Raw genomic sequence first — 18,810 nt, 5'->3', positions numbered from 1 at the left:
CACCACACACATCTCACCCTGCACAGCAGCTGCCCAGCTCCAGGCAGCCTGGGCACATCAGGCAGAGCTCCTTAAGGGCACCAGGAAAGAGGTGAATGGTGTTGATGCCTCAAAGGGAGCTCTCTGGCATGCAGATGGGCTGGAGAAACTGAGTGGTGGTCAGCAAGAGAGAGGGAGAGACCACAGAGATGCAAAAAATGCAGCAACATCAACATTAACAGCAGTTTCTCCTCATGGAGACGTCTCTTCTCTGTTGTTCTTTAGAAGCCACCCTGGTTGTGTCCCCTTTGGACCTCTCCCCTCTGTGCTGAATGTCACTGCTTCATTTGGATACTCCTAATGAAATAAGGCTCCTGTCAGAGCCAAGTGGCAGAAATGAGCTGCAATGTCCCAGAAAGCCATTTCCTGCCATACAAGGCAAGGCAGTGGCCTGCTGCCAGCAGGGACAACGAGGGACCCTGGGGCAGGTCCTGCCAGCCCCCATGTTCCTGTTTACTTGGAGCTTTGGTTGTCCATTGGAGAGATTTCTCTGGCTGGTTCTTTTAAGTCATCCTCCTCCTGCTGATCTCCCTGGAAGTTTTGGCACAGTGTCACCAGGAGGGAGCTGCCCAGGTTCCCTCCAGCATGTCCCACCCCTTCCACTGCACCCTCTAAGCAGCATCATGAGCCCACAGGCTGAGGCTGCCCTGCTGCCCCTCACCTCACCTCACCCAGCTCAGGACAGCAGCGTTTCCAGCTCAGCCCCAGCCAGGGCAAGCCACAGAGGAGGGAAAAACATCCCTGTCAGCCTGGGGGCAACAAGGGAGTTCAGCTGCTATCTCATCCTTCCCTTAGCAGGAAGCCTGAGCAACACCCTGCCTTTATCAGCTCCCCAGCTGCAGTGCTGCTGGCTGGAAGGAGACGTGGCATGGGGGTGGAGTGGTGCTGGGCTTGTGAAGGTGGTACTGGGCACAGAAATGTGGTGCCAGGGGTGGGAAAGCAGTGCTGGGGATGAGAATGTGGTGCTGGGCATGGGAATGTGGTGCTGGGGATGGGAACATGGTTCTGGGCACGGGAAGGTGATGCTGGGGATGGGAATGTGGTGCTGGGGATGGGAAGGAAGGTCATGCCAGGGGTGGGAATGCAGTGCCAGGGATAGGAACATGGTGCTGATTGTAGGAATATGGTATTGGTCATGGGGACGTGGTGCCAGGGATGGGAAGGTGGTTCTGGGCATGGGAAGGTGATGCTGGGGGTGCAAATGTGATGCTGGAGATGGGAAGGAAGGTCATGCCAGGAGTGGGAACATGGTGCTGGGCATAGGAAGGTGGTGCCAGGTATGGGAACAAGGTGCTGGTCGTAGGAACGTGGTGCTGGTGATGGGAACGTGGTGCCGGGGATGGGAAGGTGGTTCTGGACATGGGAAGGTGATGCTGGGGATGGGAAGGTGATGGTGGGGATGGGAAGGTGATGCTGGGGGTGCAAATGTGATGCTGGGGATGGGAAGGAAGGTCGTGCTAGGGGTGGGAATGAGGTGCCAGGGATGGGTGAGAACGTGGGATGGAGATGGGAAGGAAGGTCATGCCAGGGGTGGGAACATGGTGCTGGGCATAGGAACATGGTGCTGGGCATAGGAAGGTGGTGCTGGTCGTAGGAATGTGGTGCTGGGGATGGGAATCTGGTGCCGGGGATGGGAAGGAAGGTCATGCCAGGGGTGGGAACAAGGTGCTGGTCGTAGGAACGTGGTGCCGGGGATGGGAACATGTTTCTAGGCGCGGGGCCGTGTTTCTGGGCACGGGAAGGTGCTGCCGGGGTCGGGATTGTGCTGCCGGTGCGGCGGCGGGGAATGCCCGGCAGGGGGCGCGCTGTCGGGGCTGGGGGGGGGGGGTGTGGGGGGGTGTGTGCTGCGCGCGGCCGGCAGGGGGCGCGCTGTGGGCGCGCGCCGCCGCCTTTGTTGCCGTTGGCGCCTTCCTGTGCCCGGGCGGCGGCGGCGGCGGGAGCGCGCGCGGGGCGCGGGAGCGAGCGGCGGGAGCGGGAGCTCGAGGGCGGGCGGCGGCGGCGGCGGCGGCGGGAGGATGGAGATGAAGAAGCGGCTGACGCTGGAGCTGCGCAACAAGAAACCCAGCGAGGTAACGGCGGTGTCGGGGTGCAGGGGACGGGCTGGGACGGGGGACGTTTGGGGGGGGCAGAGCGAGCGGACCCGCACGTGGTGCGGCGGCGGCGGAGCGGCTGTGGCGGGGCAAGGGGAGAGCGAGCGAGCGCGGAGGTTGCGGCGCGGGCAGCGGGGGTGGTGCGGGCTGGGGGAGCGGCGGGGAGCGTCCGTCGGTCCGTCCGTGTGTCCGTGTGTCCCCCCCCAGCATGGCGGCGCGCACGTGCGCGGCGGGCCCGGCCCGGCCCGGGCTGAGGCGGCGGCGGCGGCTGGGCCCGGCTCGGCCCGCGGCGGGACGCGCTGTGCGGCGCGGGGAGAAGCGGCCGCACGGCGCCGGCTCCCGGCGCTCCGGAGCCGCCCAGCGAGGCCGGTGCGGCCCTGCGCAGCCATGGCGGCTCGGCCATGTTAGCGACCGCCCGGGCCCGCGCCGCCCGCCCCGCCGGGCCCGGGGCTCCCCGCAACCCCGGCCCGCGCTGTCGGAGCTCCGCCGCCGCCTCGGCACCGGAGGAGCCGGAGCCGCCGTCGCCCCTCGCCCCGCAGCCCCGGGGAAGGGGTTGAGGCGCAGCCCGGGCCGCGATTTGCCGTCGAGGGCCGCGGAGCTGGGCCGGCGGCCATCGGTGGGGCCCGGCCCGGCGTTTCGCGCCCTCCCGAAGCGTTTTGGCCTCGTCCTTCGGCTTCTCCTTATCAGCGGGCGCCCGGCAGCGAGATAGCCGGGGCTGTCAGCCGGGCCGGGCGCTGCTGGCGGGCTCGGGCCCGGCGCGGGGGCTGCGGGGGGCTGCGGGTGGGCTGAGGCTGGCAAAGGGCGCTGCGGGACGGGAACCGGCCGAGTGGGAGCCTCGGGGCTGGGCTGAGCCGCGGTGCGGGGCCTGGCCGCTCGCCTCCGCTTGTGCCGTGTCCCGGCAGGGCTACAGCAGCTCCGGGCAGGGTTAGGCCGTCACCCGCTGACGTTCAGGCTCTGCTCGGTGCCAGCACCAACAAAGCCGTGTCGGTGCCGGGCTGGCTTTGGCCACTTCACACCCACTGCGGTGACACAGCCTCGGTTCACTTGGAGGCTTTTGTAGGGGTGTGGAAGCAAATCAGCTGAGCTGCAAAACTCTTGGCTGAGCTTGTTTGCTGCTCGACTCAGAGCCCTGAGCAGCAATACTGACTCTGGGGTTTAAAGCATTAATTGTGCTGCCAAGGTGGCACTGCAGCTCCGCTGCCAGCAAGGCAAGGTGCCTTCAGAGTGAGTCCCTACCAGCTGGCTGCTCTGAGCCAGAGAGGTGAAACGAGGGCACTGTGAAGGAGGAATTTGGAGAGCATCACGAGCCTTCTGGCCAAGGCTGATCTCTGCATCTTGCTGGGAAGAATGTCGTTGGGGTAAAAGCGAGTTTTGGAAGTGGCCTGTGAGAGCTGGGGCTGGAGCACTGGCCTGTGCCTTGGGGGAGAGGGGGATGTTTGGGGAGGGGAGATGGTTCTGTGGTGGTGCTTCGTGGTCCTCGTGCCACAGAGGGGCTGATGTGGGGGTTGGACTCCTGGGTAGTGATGGCTTCTGTGTGTGTAGTCTGTGCTGGGCAGAAATATTAGGTGTCATCAGTGGTCCAGCAGTACAATCCTGAGTGTGAGCTCTCTGAGATGTGTCACCTCTGGGGACTCTCACAGGGAAACAAATCCTCTGGAGCCAGGTTTTCCAGCACCCCAGGGCCATGGGAGAGAAAGCTGAAGTGGACAAAACCAGATGACCTTGTTTGGCTCATGGTAGTGAAGCCTGAAGTGTGACTCTGAAAGCTTTTTGCTGCCCTGTGCTGGTTTTGCCGCAGCCTCACGGTTCAGTCCCTTCACGCTTCGTAGCAGAGAAGGTGAACCTTGGCCAGAGCACAGGGTGTGGGGTGGTGTGTGTTCCGTGGCTCGTGCCTCAGGGGTGAAGTCCTTCCTTCCCACCCTGAGGGATTCTCTCCTTGTGCCCTCACAGGAGTTATGTTTGGCTTTGAGATCTCATGTGTGTGTGTGAGGGAGGAGGATTTTCAGCCCCACGTGCTGCTGTGAAGTGTGGGTCCCTCAGCCCCACGGCAGCTTGAGAGGCTGGAGGTGACGGCTGCTGGGGGTCTGTGTTGGCAGGTGAAGGAGCTGGTGCTTGACAACTGCCGTTCAGATGATGGGAAGATCATTGGGCTCTCTTCAGACTTTGAGAACCTGGAGTTCCTCAGCATGATCAACGTGAGCTTGCTGTCTGTGTCCAACCTCCCCAAACTCAACAAACTCCGCAAGGTGAGTCAGAGCTCTCGTCCCACCTCCAGCACTCCTTGCTCTGAGGCTTCAGCTGCCCTGGCCTGCCCTTGGGGACGCTTGTTTTCCCTGTGTTTGCCAGGGAAAAAAGAGGCTATTTGATCTTTTTCCTCTGCCTACAGTCTGAGCAAGGAAGGTTTTGGTGTGCAGCAGAATGCTTCTGAGCTCATTATCTGTTTCACATCCTTTGTCTCTTGCTGTTCTGCTGCTGTCAGAAGCATCAGCAGCGTCAAGAGTTTGGGGTTTAGAGCATGTGCTCAGTGTCCTGGTCTATGGGGGTGGCTGGGAGTGCTCTGATACCATGGGAGAGGCCTTTCAGGTGAAAGCTTGAGCTGCTGCTCTGTGCTGTGCCCTAACAAACGGGGTCTGGAACTTGGGGTGCTCATCATCCGCTTTCAGGGCAATTCTGTTCCCTGTGTTGCAAGCCAAGACACTTTGTGACTCTGTGATATTCCCTCCTGACAGCTGGAGCTGAGTGATAACAGGGTTTCTGGTGGCCTTGAAGTTCTAGCAGAGAGAACTCCTAACCTGACACACTTGAATCTAAGTGGCAACAAGATCAAAGACATCAACACCCTGGAGCCCTTGGTGAGTGGAAAAGCTGTGCTGGAGCCTCAGGGCTGCCGTTTCCTTTGGGGAGTGTGGCTGTGCAGCACGAGTCCAACGTCTTGGTAACTGTTCCAACAGCACTTCGTGGTTCTGATGGGAACACATGAGTGGGTCCAGTTTGAGGCTGGGCTAATAGTTAATGGCTCCTCTGTCTGGAAAACCAGCAGCCAGTTGCTAAAAGAAGCGTGAGATTGGGCTGGATGAGTAAAACTGTGGATGCAAAGCTCAGTGTCCCAGCTGAGAAAGGAGCGTTAATGGGTCGGATGCAGTTGGAGGTAGGTGGCACCTGGGGTGTCATGGAGATGAGTTGCTTGGACACCACTGAGGGTGTCCATCAGTCCCAGAGGCTCTCTCAGGAGAGGACCCTGTCCCAGGACCCTCTCAGCCCAGGTGCTGTGGCAGCATTCATTGCAGAGGCTTCTGTTACAGCCCCAAGGAAAGGCTCTTGCTCTGGAGCAGAAAGTTGTGAGCTGGGGCATTTTCCTCAATAGCTTCTGATCCCTCCAGAAAGAGCTTGAAACTGTTTCACTCCTCCTTCCCCTGGCCTGGTGCTTGGTGGGACAGCCTGTGTGGGGCAGCTGCCCTGGCTGTGCCCAGTCTGCAGCTCTCCCTGTTTTGTGCCCTCTGGTGTTTTGGGCAGGATGAGCCCAGCTCAGTGGTTCCTCCCACTTCAGAAAGGAGTAAGATTTGCAAAGGGTTTCACAGGGAGCTGGCTTCAAGAAGGGGAAGCCAGGACAGAGGACTTGAAATCTTCTTTGCCTGCAGTTAGCAGGAGCAGTCGTTGCTCTGCATCTGAGGAGCACATGGTGCAAATAATGCATGCAGAGGCACTTTGTAGTAGCAAAGCAGCTGTCCCCTGATGGCTGCCTGATCTTCAGACAGCGTCAGCTTGTCAATAACCTGAACAAATTGATCTTTGCAGAAAAAGCTGCCAAACCTCCGCAGTCTGGATCTCTTCAACTGCGAGGTGACCATGCTCATCAACTACCGGGAGAGCGTGTTCACCCTCCTGCCCCAGCTCACCTACCTGGATGGCTTTGATGCTGATGACCAGGAAGCCCCTGACTCAGACCCTGAAGCAGATGGGGATGGAGTGGAAGATGAATATGAGAATGGGGAAGGTGAGGATTTTCTCCTCTTTGGGTTTGTTTTTTTGTCTTGATGGGGAACAACCTCTGTCCATGTTTCTAAGGAAATGGTGATTACAACTTGCCACCCAAGTCAGGGGTGTCTGGGGATCCCCCACTCCCTCCTTGGGCAGGCTGTGTGAGGAAGGAGCCCTGCTGCAGGTGGAGAGGGCTGGCTCCTGGCAGCCCTGGTGCAGGGGGTCCCTGCCTGTTGCTCACACAGCACTGGGAGCAGCCAATGCTCTGCAGACCTTCATACCTCCCTCTTCTTTCTGATAGAAGGTGAGGAAGAGGATGATAACGATGAGGAAGATGATTTGGATGAAGAAGTCATTGATGATGAAGATGATGAAGATGATGATCTGGAAGGAGAAGAGGAGGAGGATGGGGTAGATGATGAGGTGAGGCTTCCTGTCATCGGTACGATCTGCAGGATCATGTTGCTGGGTCTGCCAGTGCTTTTGCCACTTCATCTGGTGCCCCCTGTGACCAGCTGGCACCTGCCTCAGGGGGCAAATCCAAGGAGTTCTGCCCACACACCTTGTCCACAGAGTCTGCCAAGTTCAGGCTTATTTATTGCTCAGCCTGGTATTTCTTTGGCTTCAAGTGCTAAAGCCCTTAGTAGGGATGCAGGAAACCCCTTGGGAAGGGCAACTTGTCCCTGCTCAGCCTGTGCCTGGCAGCCTGAGGCTGGGGTGGGGGTGAGCAGAGGAGGAGGAGGAGGGGGATGTGGAAACACACCTTGCCCGTGAGATTGTGGTTCTTGCAACAAAGCATCTTGTTTTGACTCCAGGAGGAAGATGAGGAGGAAGAGGGTGAGGATGATGAAGAGGATGAAGCTGATGATGGTGAGTTGAATCCTAACAGACTCTGTGCTTGCAAAGCTGCCTCAACAGTCTCACACATTTGCTGCAGCCTGGCTTTCCCCTGGTGCTGAAGCTGTTGCTTGTCAGAGGGTCACACCCTGGGGATGGGGAAGCAGGTTTCAGTACTTCCCTGATCCCAACCAGACTGGGTAAATCTGCCCAAAGTGCCTAAAAAGCAGTTCCAAGTAGCTTGATCTGATGGGCTGTGCAGGAGCTGGGCTCCCATCACAGCAACTCATGGGAGCAGTGTGTGAGGAGCTGCTGCTGGAGACACCTTCCTGTCTTCTCTGAGCTGGAGGGAGGAGGGGAGGCTGGAGCTGAGCTGGGGTGCAGACCCCCTGGTGAGAGCAAACTGTTGTGTGAGCTGTTTTGTGGCTGATGTGACTTGGAGTGATGTTGGATGAGCTCTGTCAGAAGTAGCTGAATTCTGCAGCTGCTGCATTTTTGGGTGTGCTCAGCAGAACAAAGCCCATGAAATGTGAGATGCTTGGAGGGCACAGAAAATAGTTGATGGCTCATGTTAGCCCAGGTTTCTGCAAGTGCCACGAGGAGCTGGGTGGGTGTCACTCCATGCTGCTGCCAGCCTGCTCTGTGCTGGTTCCCCACAGGCTGTGGCTGACTCTGGAAGCCCCAGTTGAGCTGCTTGTCCCCTCCCAAGGCTGAGCAGAGCTTCACCCTTCCCCTCTCTTTGCAGACCTCCCACGAGGGGAAAAGAGAAAACGAAATCTAGAGGATGAAGGAGAGGAAGATCCAGAAGATGAAGAGGATGATGAGGATGACTGAGCCGAGCGAGCCAATCAGTTTTACAGACTCATGACTGTGCTTGTCTTAAACCTCCCCGTTGTGTCTATGTGAGACTGTCCATCCCCCACCATCCCACTCCTCTCCCTTCCCCTTTGTATGGCTGCAGCATCCACAATATATTTTTTTAAGATGGTAGAATACTGTAGGCATTCAGGGGAATCTTCCATACAAGGCTCACTTGCTCTCACAAGTATCTCATGACCAAAGGCTTTTTCCTCCGTGCTGTGCTTTGTGCAGCAGTTTGCAGAAAAAAACCCCAAGAAAACACACAAAAAAAGAAAAAAACAAACAAAAAAAGACAAAAAAAAAAGCCACCCCCTCATTTCCTCCTCCTTAGGGGCATCTTTGTGTCTGAATTCAGCCTTTGCCACACTGGACCCAGAGCTCCAGCTCCCCTCTGCCGCTGCCTGAGGGCTGAGGAGGGGGGGGGTGCTGTGCACTGCCCTCAGAGCTGCTGCTGTCTGGAGACACTCGAGCAGTGGGTGCAAAAGTAACCTGGTTCATCTCGAATGGCCTGGAAGGTGAAAGGTCACTGAGGTGTCTGTGATCACAAACCATGGTGATGGGATCTCTGGAGATGCTTGAAGAGACTTTTAGCGCTTGGGGTGTGTGTGGAGGGGGGGTGCCTGGGGTCTTGGGGAGGGGCTGTGGGGGGAGAGGGGTGGTTGCTTGCCAGACCTGGCACCTCTGATGATGCACCTTGCAGTAACCCTGCTCTTGCTTTCCTATTTTTATATAAACTGGAATATTCTTACCCAATAACCACCTGGTAACTTTCCCTTGGATGTCCAAGTAAGGCTGGTGTTGAGGGGCTTTTGCTGTGAGGAGGCTCCTCCTCACCCTGCAGCAGCCTGTGCCTTGGGGAAGGGATAGGAAAGGGCAGGGGCAGGGCTACTGCACTCCCCTCCCGCTGGGCTCTGTACAGAACACGTTCAGCCACTATCACTGTGATGCACCTAACTCGGCGTTCCCCAGGAGACCGTGTTAGCCTCTATATTCTCAGGGTCCTTCTGCTAGCCAGTCCCAGCTCTGGACAGTTGCCTTGGCTCTAGCCTGGCACACACATCCTCCTCCTCCTCCCTTTTCAGCATGAAGAGAAATGCATTGGTCAGAAACCCATCAGTCCCACTCGTGTTTGCGCTCTGCGGTGCCACGGCACGTGTGTGTGAGTGTGAGTGTGAGTGTGTGCTCACCCTGCAGGGGCTGAGAGGAGGAAGGGGCCACGCAGCCACCCCCCCACTCCCTGCCCCTGAGGCTTTCTGACCCTTTTGCCCAGCTTTGCTCTTGCCTGGATGTGTTCAGCTGGCACAGCCCATGGTCTCTGGGAAGAACTGGCTCCACGGTGGCACCCGAGTGGGTGGCTGCTGGGGCAGAGGTGGCTGCAGGGGTGGCTGCTGTCTGCTGTCCCCTCTGCTGCCAGGGCTGTCCCCTCTGCTGTCAGGGCTGCCCCCTCTGCTGCCAGGGCTGTCCCCTCTGCTGTCCCCTCTGCTGTCCCTTCCTGCTGTCAGGCTCTCCACGGGTGCAGAGGCACTGGCACTTTGTGGTGTTGCCTCGGTGTCTCTGGGTGATGTGTGAGCCCCCCGGGCTGGGGGTGGGTTCCTCCAGGAGCAGGGGGGGTGTGTGTGAGTGTCTCTGTGTGTTTGTGTGTTGCAGCACACCCGAGTTCCTGTTGCTTTTGTTCTGCTCTTTGCTGTTGGCTCTGGCCTTTGTACAGTAGCTGTAACCATTGGGATGAGAACTAGTCCTGTAAAGTGCAAACTGAGTAACTTATAAATGTTAAAGGAGTTTTTAAAAGAGATTTCAGAGCAGCAGTTTAATTTGTTTTCCCTGCATTTTTAGCAGACTGGATGGATTTTATATTAGCCTAGAACCTGTCAGGTTTCCCTTGGTCACCCTCGTCCCAGGAGTCAGGATTCCAGCCCTTTTGTATCTTTTGTTACAAAAATTTGGATAAAACTTTTAATAAAGACTTCCATTTTTAAAAACCCATTGCCATGAAGCTTTGCCTCTGCTGCTGCTGCTCTGGGAAGGGTTCAGCCTCCAGGAACACTCAGAGGGGAAGGTTTGGGGCACTTGAGCCTCTTTAGGCAGCAGGGGCTGTGGTGGGGCTCAGAGCCCCAGCCCGGGGGGATGCTCAGGAGTTGGCAGCTCAGCTCCTGAGGCTGGTTTGGGACAGGGGAGGGTGCCACAGAGCCTGATGCAGAGGAATGACCCCAGTGCAGCTGCAGGGGCCGGTGCAACCGCTGCTGTGCTGAGCTCTGCCTGTGAGGGGGCTGCAGCCACTCAGTGAGAGGCTGGGGAAGGGTCCTGCCCGGCTGGGTGGGCACTGGGCTGCCCTGGTAAGGGGAAAGGTGGGTGTTGAGGGTGGGCGGTGAGGAGGAGAAGGGGAGCCAAGCCATGCCCGATGTCACCGGGCTCAGCCGTGCTGGGGGGGGTCTGCAGGGGTCCCCTCACCTTGCTGGGGCTGCGTGGTCCTGCTCTGGCTCCTCACAACGAGCTCCATCAGGCCTCAGCTGCTGGAGGCTTCAGCTCAGGCTTCTCCTTCAGTGCACCCATCCTCCTGCTCTGGGCTGGGGTCGAGGAGGGGTCTGGGGGCAGCCCTGGGCCCTGCATGGATCAGGAGGCAGAGCAGCCCCAGCCCTCCCAAATCACTGCCCAGCCCTTGCCCCACAGCTAAGCCCCCTCCCCATGAGCAGGGACTGCAGCTGGGGGAGGGCACATCCAGCCCCCTCCTGAGCCCCCAGCCTGGGGCAGAGCTGTGGGGGGCTGCAGCTCTGTGCCTCCCCAGGCTGGGGATGCTGCAGGCAGGGGAGACAGAGCCCCACATTCAGCCCTGGATGTGTCTGGGAAAGGGGCAGCTCCACAACTGAGAGCTGGGACTGAGCTTGGGCTTAAACAATAACCCCCCCCCCACATACCCCAGGGTCTGTGTCCTGTTCTGGGGCAGAGGGCAGCAGCTTCCCCAGGGTGCAGAGCAGGAAAGGGGTAGGGGGGGGTTCCAGGGGATGCTTCAGCTCCTGCTCCAGCAGGTTCCCCTGGCTCAGGGGGCACAGGAAAGTGTTCAGGTGGGTTTGGAAACCTCCCAAGAAGGAGCCTCCACACCCTCCCTGGGCAGCCTGGGCCAGGGCTCCCTCACCCCAGCACCAAAGAAGCTTTTTGTGTCCCACTAGAACCTCCTCTGCTTCTGCTTGTCCCCATTACCTCGTGTCCTGGTACCAGAGACCACAGGAAAAGCTGCTGCCTCATTCTCCTGCCACCCACCTCTTAAATACTTGCAAGTGTTGATGAGTTTCCCCCTCCCAGCCTTCTCCAGGCTGACCAGCCCCAGGTCCCACAGCCTTTCCTCATCAGAGAGATGCTCCAGCCCCCTGATCACCAGGGAAAACTTTTCACCTGGCAGGGATGAGGCACCTGTGTGGGCAAAAAGCACAACCCAGGGAGTCCTGGGGTGAGAACATGGAGCTGCTCAGCTGCCACAGAGCCTGGGGGGACACAGGGGGTTGTGCAGCCCCCAGGGCTGGGGAGCAGGGCACGGATGAGCTTTTGGGGTGCAGCAGGGGCCCTGCCTGGTGCTGAGTGACCTCTGGCACCTCTGCAGTGGGGCTGGGGAGAGGCACAGACACCGGCTGGGTGCTGCAGGAGGAGGCTCAGACCCTCTCTGGTTTGGGTGCCCAGCCTGGGTGCTGGGATGCAGCTGCCAGAGGCTTCAACTCTGCTTCCCCTGAGCCCTTCGCGCTTTGGAATGTGGTGACACAGCCCCTGCCCCCCTCATCTGCCCCCTCCTTTGGGTGAGGGGGTGTCTTTAGGGGCAGCACCCCTCCCTCCCACCCACCCTGGGGACAGACAGACGCTGCTCCTGGATCATTCCCATTTATTATGTGACACCTTGTTCCAGAGAAGTCCCCAAACTCCTGAGCAACCTCCCCCAGAGCCCTGGGGCCGAAGCAACAAACCCTTCAGGGGAGGGAGCCGCAGGGTTCCAGGTGCTCCAGACTTTGCAAACACCAAAGAGAGGGCAGAAATCAAAGGGCAAAACATCCACCCTCCCCCTGCTCCCCTGTGCTGGGCCGGGGGGATGCTGCTGGGACCTGGGGAAGGGACCCCTGTCCCCGCGCTGCGCTGTGCCCCCCGTGCCCGGCGCAGGATGAGTCCCGCGGGCGCTGCGGCCGTCAGAGCTGCGAGTACAGCGAGTTCTCCATCTCCGGCGGCAGCTTGGCGTGGAAAGAGCCGAGACCCACCCCGAAATCTGCAGGGGGAGGGCGAAGAAGCGTCAGCGGCACAGCCAGCGAAGCCGCTGCCCCTGCGCGGGTGGCTGGGCTGGGGGCGCCGCGGCCGTACCCCCGTCCGCGCCCAGGCGGGCGGCGGCGCTCCTGCGATGCTCCTCCACGTGCAGCGTCATCTCCTGGCGCGAGGCGCTGCGGAACGGGCACTGCAGGCAGGAGTAGCGGCCCCGCGTGTGCTCCCACACGATGCGGCTGCCGGACGAGTGGCCTGCGAGGGACGCGGCGAGGAGGGAGGCAGCGGGCTCCGAGGGGGCCGTGCCCCGGAGCCCCCCTTGTGCTGCGGCCACGGCGCTGGGTGTGTGGGGCTCGGATGGGATGGGGTTATATGGGGTGGGGGTAAAGGAGCCCCCCAGCTCTCAGCTGGATATCCATGGAGGCCCCTTCCTGAGGCAGTGACCCCCCCAAGCACCGAGCTCCCTTTGCCTCTGTGTGTCCCTGGAGCAAAGGGCAGCAGCTTCCTGGGGTTGTGGCGATGGGGGGAGGTGAGGGCTGAGCCCAAGCAGCTCCTGCAGCTCCTTCTCCTGCTGCTTCTGCCCACAGGCACCAGAAGAACCAGGCTGGGCAGTTGCTGGGGGGCACAGTGGCCATCCCCCCACCATCTCTGAGCCAAGCCGGGCAGCATCCCCTCTGCACAGGGCTCCTGGATCCGAGGGAGCCCACCTTCCCTCTCTGCTCTCAGGGAGCATCACAGTGCCCCGGGGGGAGGCTTCTCCCATCCCCTGTGCCTCCACCCCCTCCCAACCCCTCCCCAGTGACAGCAGCCCCCAACCAGTAGGTGCCAAACTAACCTGGAGTCACTCCTGAGCCAAAGCATGGGAGGAGTGGGCTGACACTCACACCTGCGGAGGGAATCGAGGGGCAAGACAAGCATTAGGTGTTCCCCTGCCTGGGGTGGGGATGGCAGACGGGAGGGCCCAGGCCTCCACCTCACACCCCCAGCACGCCAGGAGCTGGCAGGATTTGGAGGCTTGTTTTTGGTGGCTGCTGGTGCTTCCTCCAACCAAACATCCCCTTCTGGCTGGGATGGCAGAGGGAGGGGGAGCAGCAGGGGCAGGGGGTGGGAGCAGAGGGGGCTCCTCGACTGTCGCGTTCCTCTGGTGAAAGGTGGGAGCACAACAAGGTTTCTTCCCCCCTCCCCACCCCAGGAGCAGCCCCCTGCGCTCACCTTGGCTCTTCTTCCACACGGCGTTGGAGCCGGGGGGCCCGTGCGCCGGCACCAGGGGCCGCAGGCGATGCTGCGGGGGCTGCGCCAGCCCGAACGGAGGCGGCTGCGCCAGGGGCAGGAACGGCCCCGGCACCGAGGAAGGGGCTGGCCCAGGGAAGCGGCTCAAGGACGACCCGAACAGGGGCGGCTCCAGCAGCGGGAAGGGGTGAGCGGCGGCCGGGGGCAGCAGGGGCAGAGGCTCCAGCGAGCCGGGCAGCTCGGGGAGGCCGGCGGGCAGCGCGCCGGGGGCAGCGTCCGAGCCGGGCGCTTCTCTCTCGGGGGCTCTGAGGACGCCGGGGAGCTGGGGCGGCCCCTCGGCCGCTTTGGCCGGGGGCTCTTGGTCCTGGGCAGAGCGAGCGGGCGGCGGCGGGGGCCTGTCGGGCCGGGCGGGCGGCGGGGGGCCGCTGGAGCTGTCGGAGCAGACGTGCAGGTGCTTGAAGAGGGAGCGGTGGGTCCGGAACCGCAGCATGCAGTTCTCACACCTGTGGGCACAGGCGGGAGGAGCAGAGTCAGAGCTGCCCCTGCCCCACACACACCCCTGCCCCGGCCCCCTGGGCCACGCGGAGCTGCGCCGCCAGGGCGCGGGCGGGGGCTCACTTGAAGTAGCGGTTTGGCTTGTAGTGAACCTTCATGTGGGTCATGAGGTCTTGCATGCTGGGGAAGGTCTCTGTGCAGCCCAGAGTGGGGCACTGGAAAGTTTTGCCTAGGCAAAGAAACGAGATTGAGCATCAGCCCAGCTGAGCTGCACCCCCTGAGCCGGGGCAGCCCCAGCCGTGCGGCTCCAGCACCTCCCACGGGTGCTGTTGAGCATCCCCCAGAGGCACAGGCACCAACCACGGCTGCTGCAGCCTCCAGCCTTGCTTTGCCACCTCCCAGGCAAAGGAAAGGCAGCCTGTGTGCCCTGGGCTTACCCTCGAGGGACTGCGTGGGTCTGTAGTGGACCTTCAGGTGGTCCATCAGCTCCTGCATGCTGGGGAAGGCCAGTTTGCAGCCGTAACTGGAGCACTGGTAATGCTTCCCTGGAAGGAGACGGACGTGTTGGCCTCATCCCTGCCCCGTGGTCATTGTCACCTCCCCGGGGCAGGGCTGGGGCTCAGCTCACCTGGGACAGCTCTGCGCTTCAGCGGCCGCTGCTCCTGGGCTGAGCTCCCTCCGCTCCCCGCCGGGCCCCCGGGCAGAGCTGCCTCACTGCAGCCTGTGGGGAGAGGGCAAAGCCTCAGCTCCTGCAAAACACCTCCCACTGTGCCCTCCCCCCTGCCCCCTACAAACAGTGGGGCCAGTGGGGTCTGGCTTGGAAGGAGCTGGAGATGCTGGAGCCATCCAGGGGCTTAGAGGCAGGAGGGGATTTGTTCTAGAAAAGGACTCACCTGCCCCCTCTCCTGCATATTTACCCCCCAGGGAGAAGGTGGGCACAGCCTCGTCCTTCTCTGTCTTCATGGCCTGGCTGGTGGTGGGCACAAGGTGAGGCACCTGACAGCGACTCCTGCACCGAGCACAAGGAGAGAGGTTAAAGCACCATCCCATCCCATCCCATCCCATCCCATCCCATCCCATCCCATCCCATCCCATCCCATCATATCCCATCCCATCCCATCCCATCCCATCATCATATCCCATCCCATCCCATCCTATCCCATCCCATCCCATCCCATCCCATCCCATCCCATCCCATCCCATCATCATATCCCATCCCATCCCATCCCATCCCATCCCATCCCATCCCATCCCATCATCATATCCCATCCCATCCCATCCCATCCCATCCCATCATATCCCATCCCATCCCATCCCATCCCATCCCATCCCATCCCATCCTGAGATGTGCTGGTGCAAACCCTGCCCTGCAAACCCGGATCCTGCAGCCCCCACAAACTCAGCATCACTTCTCATGGTGTTTCCCTGCTTCAGCTTCAGTCTCCCCAAAACCATCCTGGTGCTACCAAACCCCTTTGCTCTGGCCCCTGCTGTGAATGAGGACCCCACACAAAGCCTTTTGGGGGACTGATGGTGACGAGGGTGAGCAGCTACTGGTCACCCAGAGGAGGTTTTGGTGCTGGTTCAGCTACTAATTAACGCAGCTCATCTCCCTCTAACGAACCAGGGAGGTTACACATATCACCAAGCACAGGAGACTTCTACAAAACCCACCCCAGAAGCATAAAGGGGACAAAGAATCCTGTTTGAGCATCTCTGTGGTGACAGAGGCTTCCCAAAAACACGGCTCCTCAGTGCAGGAGACAGACAAAGGCTCCAAACAAGGGGCTCATGTGATCGCTCCGGCGGGGAGGGAGGGAGCAGGGGCTGTGACAGCAGCACTGGGAAGGCTGCTGCTGCCTCACAGGGTCACAGCACGGCTCCTAAACTAAAATGCACTGTAAAACTCTCCTGTTGCTTTAAGACATCCCAGGGAGCTCTGTGAGAGTTGTTGTTTGGGAGGGAGAAGATGCTCTGGCTGTCCCTGCCTCACAGCCACGAGCTTTGCGATGTCCACCCCCAACTTGGGGGTCCTAATCCCGCCTTGGGCTGGAGCAGAGCTGTTGCCTTGATGCTTTCGCCCTCTGCCTTGCTCTGAGGGCAAGCTCCCTGCTTTCCAACTTCAAAAATCCGCCTGTAGAGCCTCCCAGAGCCCAACCAAAGCTCACTGCAGCTGCTGGCAGCGTGGGCATCCCAGGGGTGAGCCGCTGGGCCACGTCCCCACCATGGACCCGGTGGCAGCTCAGCTGAGGCCCTTCAGTGCTTCCTTGGGAAGCATCTTTCAGCCTTTTCCCTGCAGAGCTGCCCTGCACAGCCTGGGGGTCCCTGTCAGCCCCCTGCTCCAAGCCATCAGTGACCTGGGTGGTGTGTGAAGGGGGAAGAGCCGTGCTGCCGTGTCACCACGTGCCCTCAGCATCTCAGTGCCCACCTTCACCTGCCTGCCTGTGGCTGGCTGGTCCAATGGGCTACATCAGCAGGAAAAACCTCCCCTTTCCTTTCAGGAGCCATGTGAGGAGGACAAACCTTCCTCCCTCCCTGAGCACACAGACCAAGCTGCTCCCTGAGTGGGCAGCTCTGGCCTGGGGTCAGGTTCCCAGCGTGGCTGAGGCACTGGCACTGGCACAAGCTCAGGCTCAGGCACAGGCACAGGCACTGGCATAAGGACAGGCACAGGCACTGGCATAAGGACAGGCTCAGGCACAGGCTCAGGCTCAGGCACAGGCTCAGGCTCAGGCACAGGCACAGGCTCAGGCTCAGGCACAGGCTCAGGCACAGGCTCAGGCTCAGGCACAGGCACAGGCTCAGGCTCAGGCACAGGCTCAGGCACAGGCTCAGGCACAGGCTCAGGCTCCCGCACAGGCTCAGGCTCAGGCACAGGCTCAGGCTCAGGCACAGGCTCAGGCACAGGCTCAGGCTCCCGCACAGGCTCAGGCTCCCGCACAGGCTCAGGCTCAGGCACAGGCACAGGCTCAGGCATAGGCTCAGGCACAGGCTCAGGCACAGGCTCAGGCTCCCGCACAGGCTCAGGCACAGGCTCAGGCTCAGGCTCAGGCTCAGGCACAGGCTCAGGCTCAGGCTCAGGCTCCCGCAGCCGCATCCCGCAGCCCCTGACAGCAACAAAGCATCTCCCACGTGTGTGGGAAGATGGAGAGACCCTGGGGACACCCCCGCTGGGCGCAGCCCCGGGATGCTCAGGGGAGCAAAACGACCCCCGCTGCTCCCCGGGTTCACACCCCCCCTTCCCCTTGCAAAGACCCCCGGGCTGACATCCCCGGTGGCCACCAGCCCCCCGCAGCCAGCATCCCCCTGCCCCGGGGCAGCACCTCCCACGGCCGCCGTTTGCCGCGGCTAATCGCCCTGGCTGACGAACACACCGTGTGCGCAGCCACCCAGCGGCGGCAGCACCCCGTCCCGCGGCTCCTCGCGCCCGCAGCCCGCTGCGCTCCGCTGGCCCCGCGCACGTACCGGGGCCGTGGCCGTGGGGGGCCGGCGCCGCCCGCATCAGCAGCTCCGCGGCCGCGGGGCCATCTTCTGCGCGGAGCTGTCGCGAGAGCGGCGCGGGCGGGGGCCGGGAGGGGGCGGTGCGGAAAGCAGAGCGGGGGCTGCGGGGGGGCCGGCTCCGCCCCGGTGTCCCCCCCCCCACGGATGGTTTGCCGAGGGGGGTTTGCTGCTTCTTGTCCTCGCCGCATCCCCGCCCTTCCCACCCGCGAGCGTCCCGGAGCCTGCGGCGGTTGGAGCATCCCCGGGCTTGGGGCAGCCTGAGACCCTCGGAGCAACCCCGGGGGGCTTGGGGCATGCTGAGACCCTCGGAGCAACCCCGGGGGGCTTGGGGCATCCTGAGACCCTCAGAGCAAGCTGGTGGTCTTGGAGCAGCCTGAGACCCTCAGAGCAACCCCGGGCTGGGAGCATCCTGAGACCCTCGGAGCAACCCCGGGGGGCTTGGGGCATCCTGAGACCCTCGGAGCAACCCCGGGGGGCTTGGGGCATCCTGAGACCCTCGGAGCAACCCCGGGGGCCTTGGGGCATCCTGAGACCCTCAGAGCAAGCTGGTGGTCTTGGAGCAGCCTGAGACCCTCAGAGCAACCCCGGGGGGCTTGGAGCATCCTGAGACCCTTGGAGCATCCTGAGACCCTCGGAGCAAACCAGGGGTCTTGGAGCATCTTGAGACCCTCAGAGCAAGCTGGGGGCCTTGGAGCATCCTGAGACCCTCAGAGCAACCCCGGGGGTCTTGGAGCATCCCCGGGCCTCGGAGCATCCTGAGACCCTTGGAGCAACCCCGGGGGGCTTAGGATGCTCCAAGGCCTGGAGATGCTCTGAGACTCTTGCAATATCCTGAGACCCTCGGAGCAAACTGGGGGTCTTGGAGCATCCTGAGACCCTTGGAGCATCCTGAGACCCTCGGAGCAAGCCGGGGGTCTTGGAACAAACTGAGACCTTGGAGCATCCCAAGGCCCTTGAAGCATCATCCCGGGGTCCTCAGAACCCCTTGAGGAGTTTCAGAAGCCCTTGGGGAGCCTTGGACCTCTTAGAGCATCCCAGGACTCTCTGATTTGGATCATCGGATCATTCCTTGGAGCACCCTGCACTCCTGTCACGGGTGGCCCTCAGAAGCAGCCCAAGCCCCTTCAAGCTTTCCAGGAGCTCTCAGAGTAACTGGAGCCCCTGTGAGCCCCCCCTGAGTGCCCGGGCCAGCCCAGCTCCAGCCTGCCAGCGGGGCTGAAGGGAACATCCCACTCCCACTGCACCCACCCCCGGGTGCTGCCCCCGGCCCGGCCCCGGGGGGCACGGGAGGTGCGGGAAGGAGTTTCCTAAATCCCCTGAGTTTCCAAAGCTTCCTTTTTCCCATTAAACCCCCGCAGAGGTTCCGCCTGCTCCTGCCCTCCCTCCCCCAGCCTGCAGCTCAAGAACCCCCGAAACCTTGTGATTTACAGCAAAAAAACATCACCCCGAGAAGCGCGGGGGGTATGAACCGCTCAGGCTGGGGGGGAGGAGGAGGAGGAGGAGGAGGGTGGGACGAAGGGCTGAGGCTGCCGTCACTTCCTCCGGAGGG

At 61.4% G+C, this 18,810-nt stretch overlaps 2 protein-coding genes across 7 annotated transcripts; one reads left to right on the top strand and one right to left on the bottom strand.

The window, feature by feature from the left end:
- The first annotated feature begins 2,000 nt into the window (after positions 1 to 2,000).
- On the top strand, positions 2,001 to 7,937 carry LOC104551938 (acidic leucine-rich nuclear phosphoprotein 32 family member B). Of its 4 annotated transcripts, none has more exons than XM_062015261.1 (7): positions 2,001 to 2,108; positions 4,226 to 4,375; positions 4,859 to 4,981; positions 5,925 to 6,123; positions 6,412 to 6,530; positions 6,923 to 6,977; positions 7,690 to 7,937. In XM_062015261.1, the coding sequence occupies exons 1-7, from the start codon at positions 2,055 to 2,057 to the stop codon at positions 7,776 to 7,778; spliced, it is 789 nt and encodes a 262-aa protein (XP_061871245.1). In that variant the 5' UTR covers positions 2,001 to 2,054; the 3' UTR covers positions 7,779 to 7,937. The 4 variants fall into 4 exon arrangements, with proteins under 4 accessions (XP_061871245.1, XP_061871243.1, XP_061871246.1 ...); XM_062015259.1 differs by having other exon boundaries at positions 6,409 to 6,530; XM_062015262.1 differs by lacking the exon at positions 2,001 to 2,108 and adding an exon at positions 2,946 to 3,487 and having other exon boundaries at positions 6,409 to 6,530.
- A 3,716-nt stretch (positions 7,938 to 11,653) lies between these two features.
- LOC133627852 (zinc finger protein 414-like) lies at positions 11,654 to 17,290 on the bottom strand. 3 transcript variants are annotated; one of them, XM_062015249.1, is made up of 9 exons: positions 17,226 to 17,290; positions 14,654 to 14,769; positions 14,389 to 14,481; positions 14,198 to 14,305; positions 13,884 to 13,989; positions 13,248 to 13,768; positions 12,871 to 12,921; positions 12,138 to 12,290; positions 11,654 to 12,045 (listed from the first exon to the last, which is right to left on the bottom strand). In XM_062015249.1, the coding sequence occupies exons 2-9, from the start codon at positions 14,721 to 14,723 to the stop codon at positions 11,969 to 11,971; spliced, it is 1,179 nt and encodes a 392-aa protein (XP_061871233.1). In that variant the 5' UTR covers positions 14,724 to 14,769; positions 17,226 to 17,290; the 3' UTR covers positions 11,654 to 11,968. The 3 variants fall into 3 exon arrangements, with proteins under 3 accessions (XP_061871233.1, XP_061871234.1, XP_061871235.1); XM_062015250.1 differs by lacking the exon at positions 17,226 to 17,290 and adding an exon at positions 17,135 to 17,194; XM_062015251.1 differs by lacking the exon at positions 12,138 to 12,290.
- Between the last annotated feature and the right edge of the window lie 1,520 nt (positions 17,291 to 18,810).

Source organism: Colius striatus, chromosome 25 (genome assembly GCF_028858725.1).
Source record: "Colius striatus isolate bColStr4 chromosome 25, bColStr4.1.hap1, whole genome shotgun sequence".
Lineage (NCBI taxonomy): Eukaryota > Metazoa > Chordata > Aves > Coliiformes > Coliidae > Colius > Colius striatus.
The sequence above is the reverse complement of the archived record's forward strand: the minus strand, read 5'-3'. Positions and strand labels throughout refer to the sequence as shown.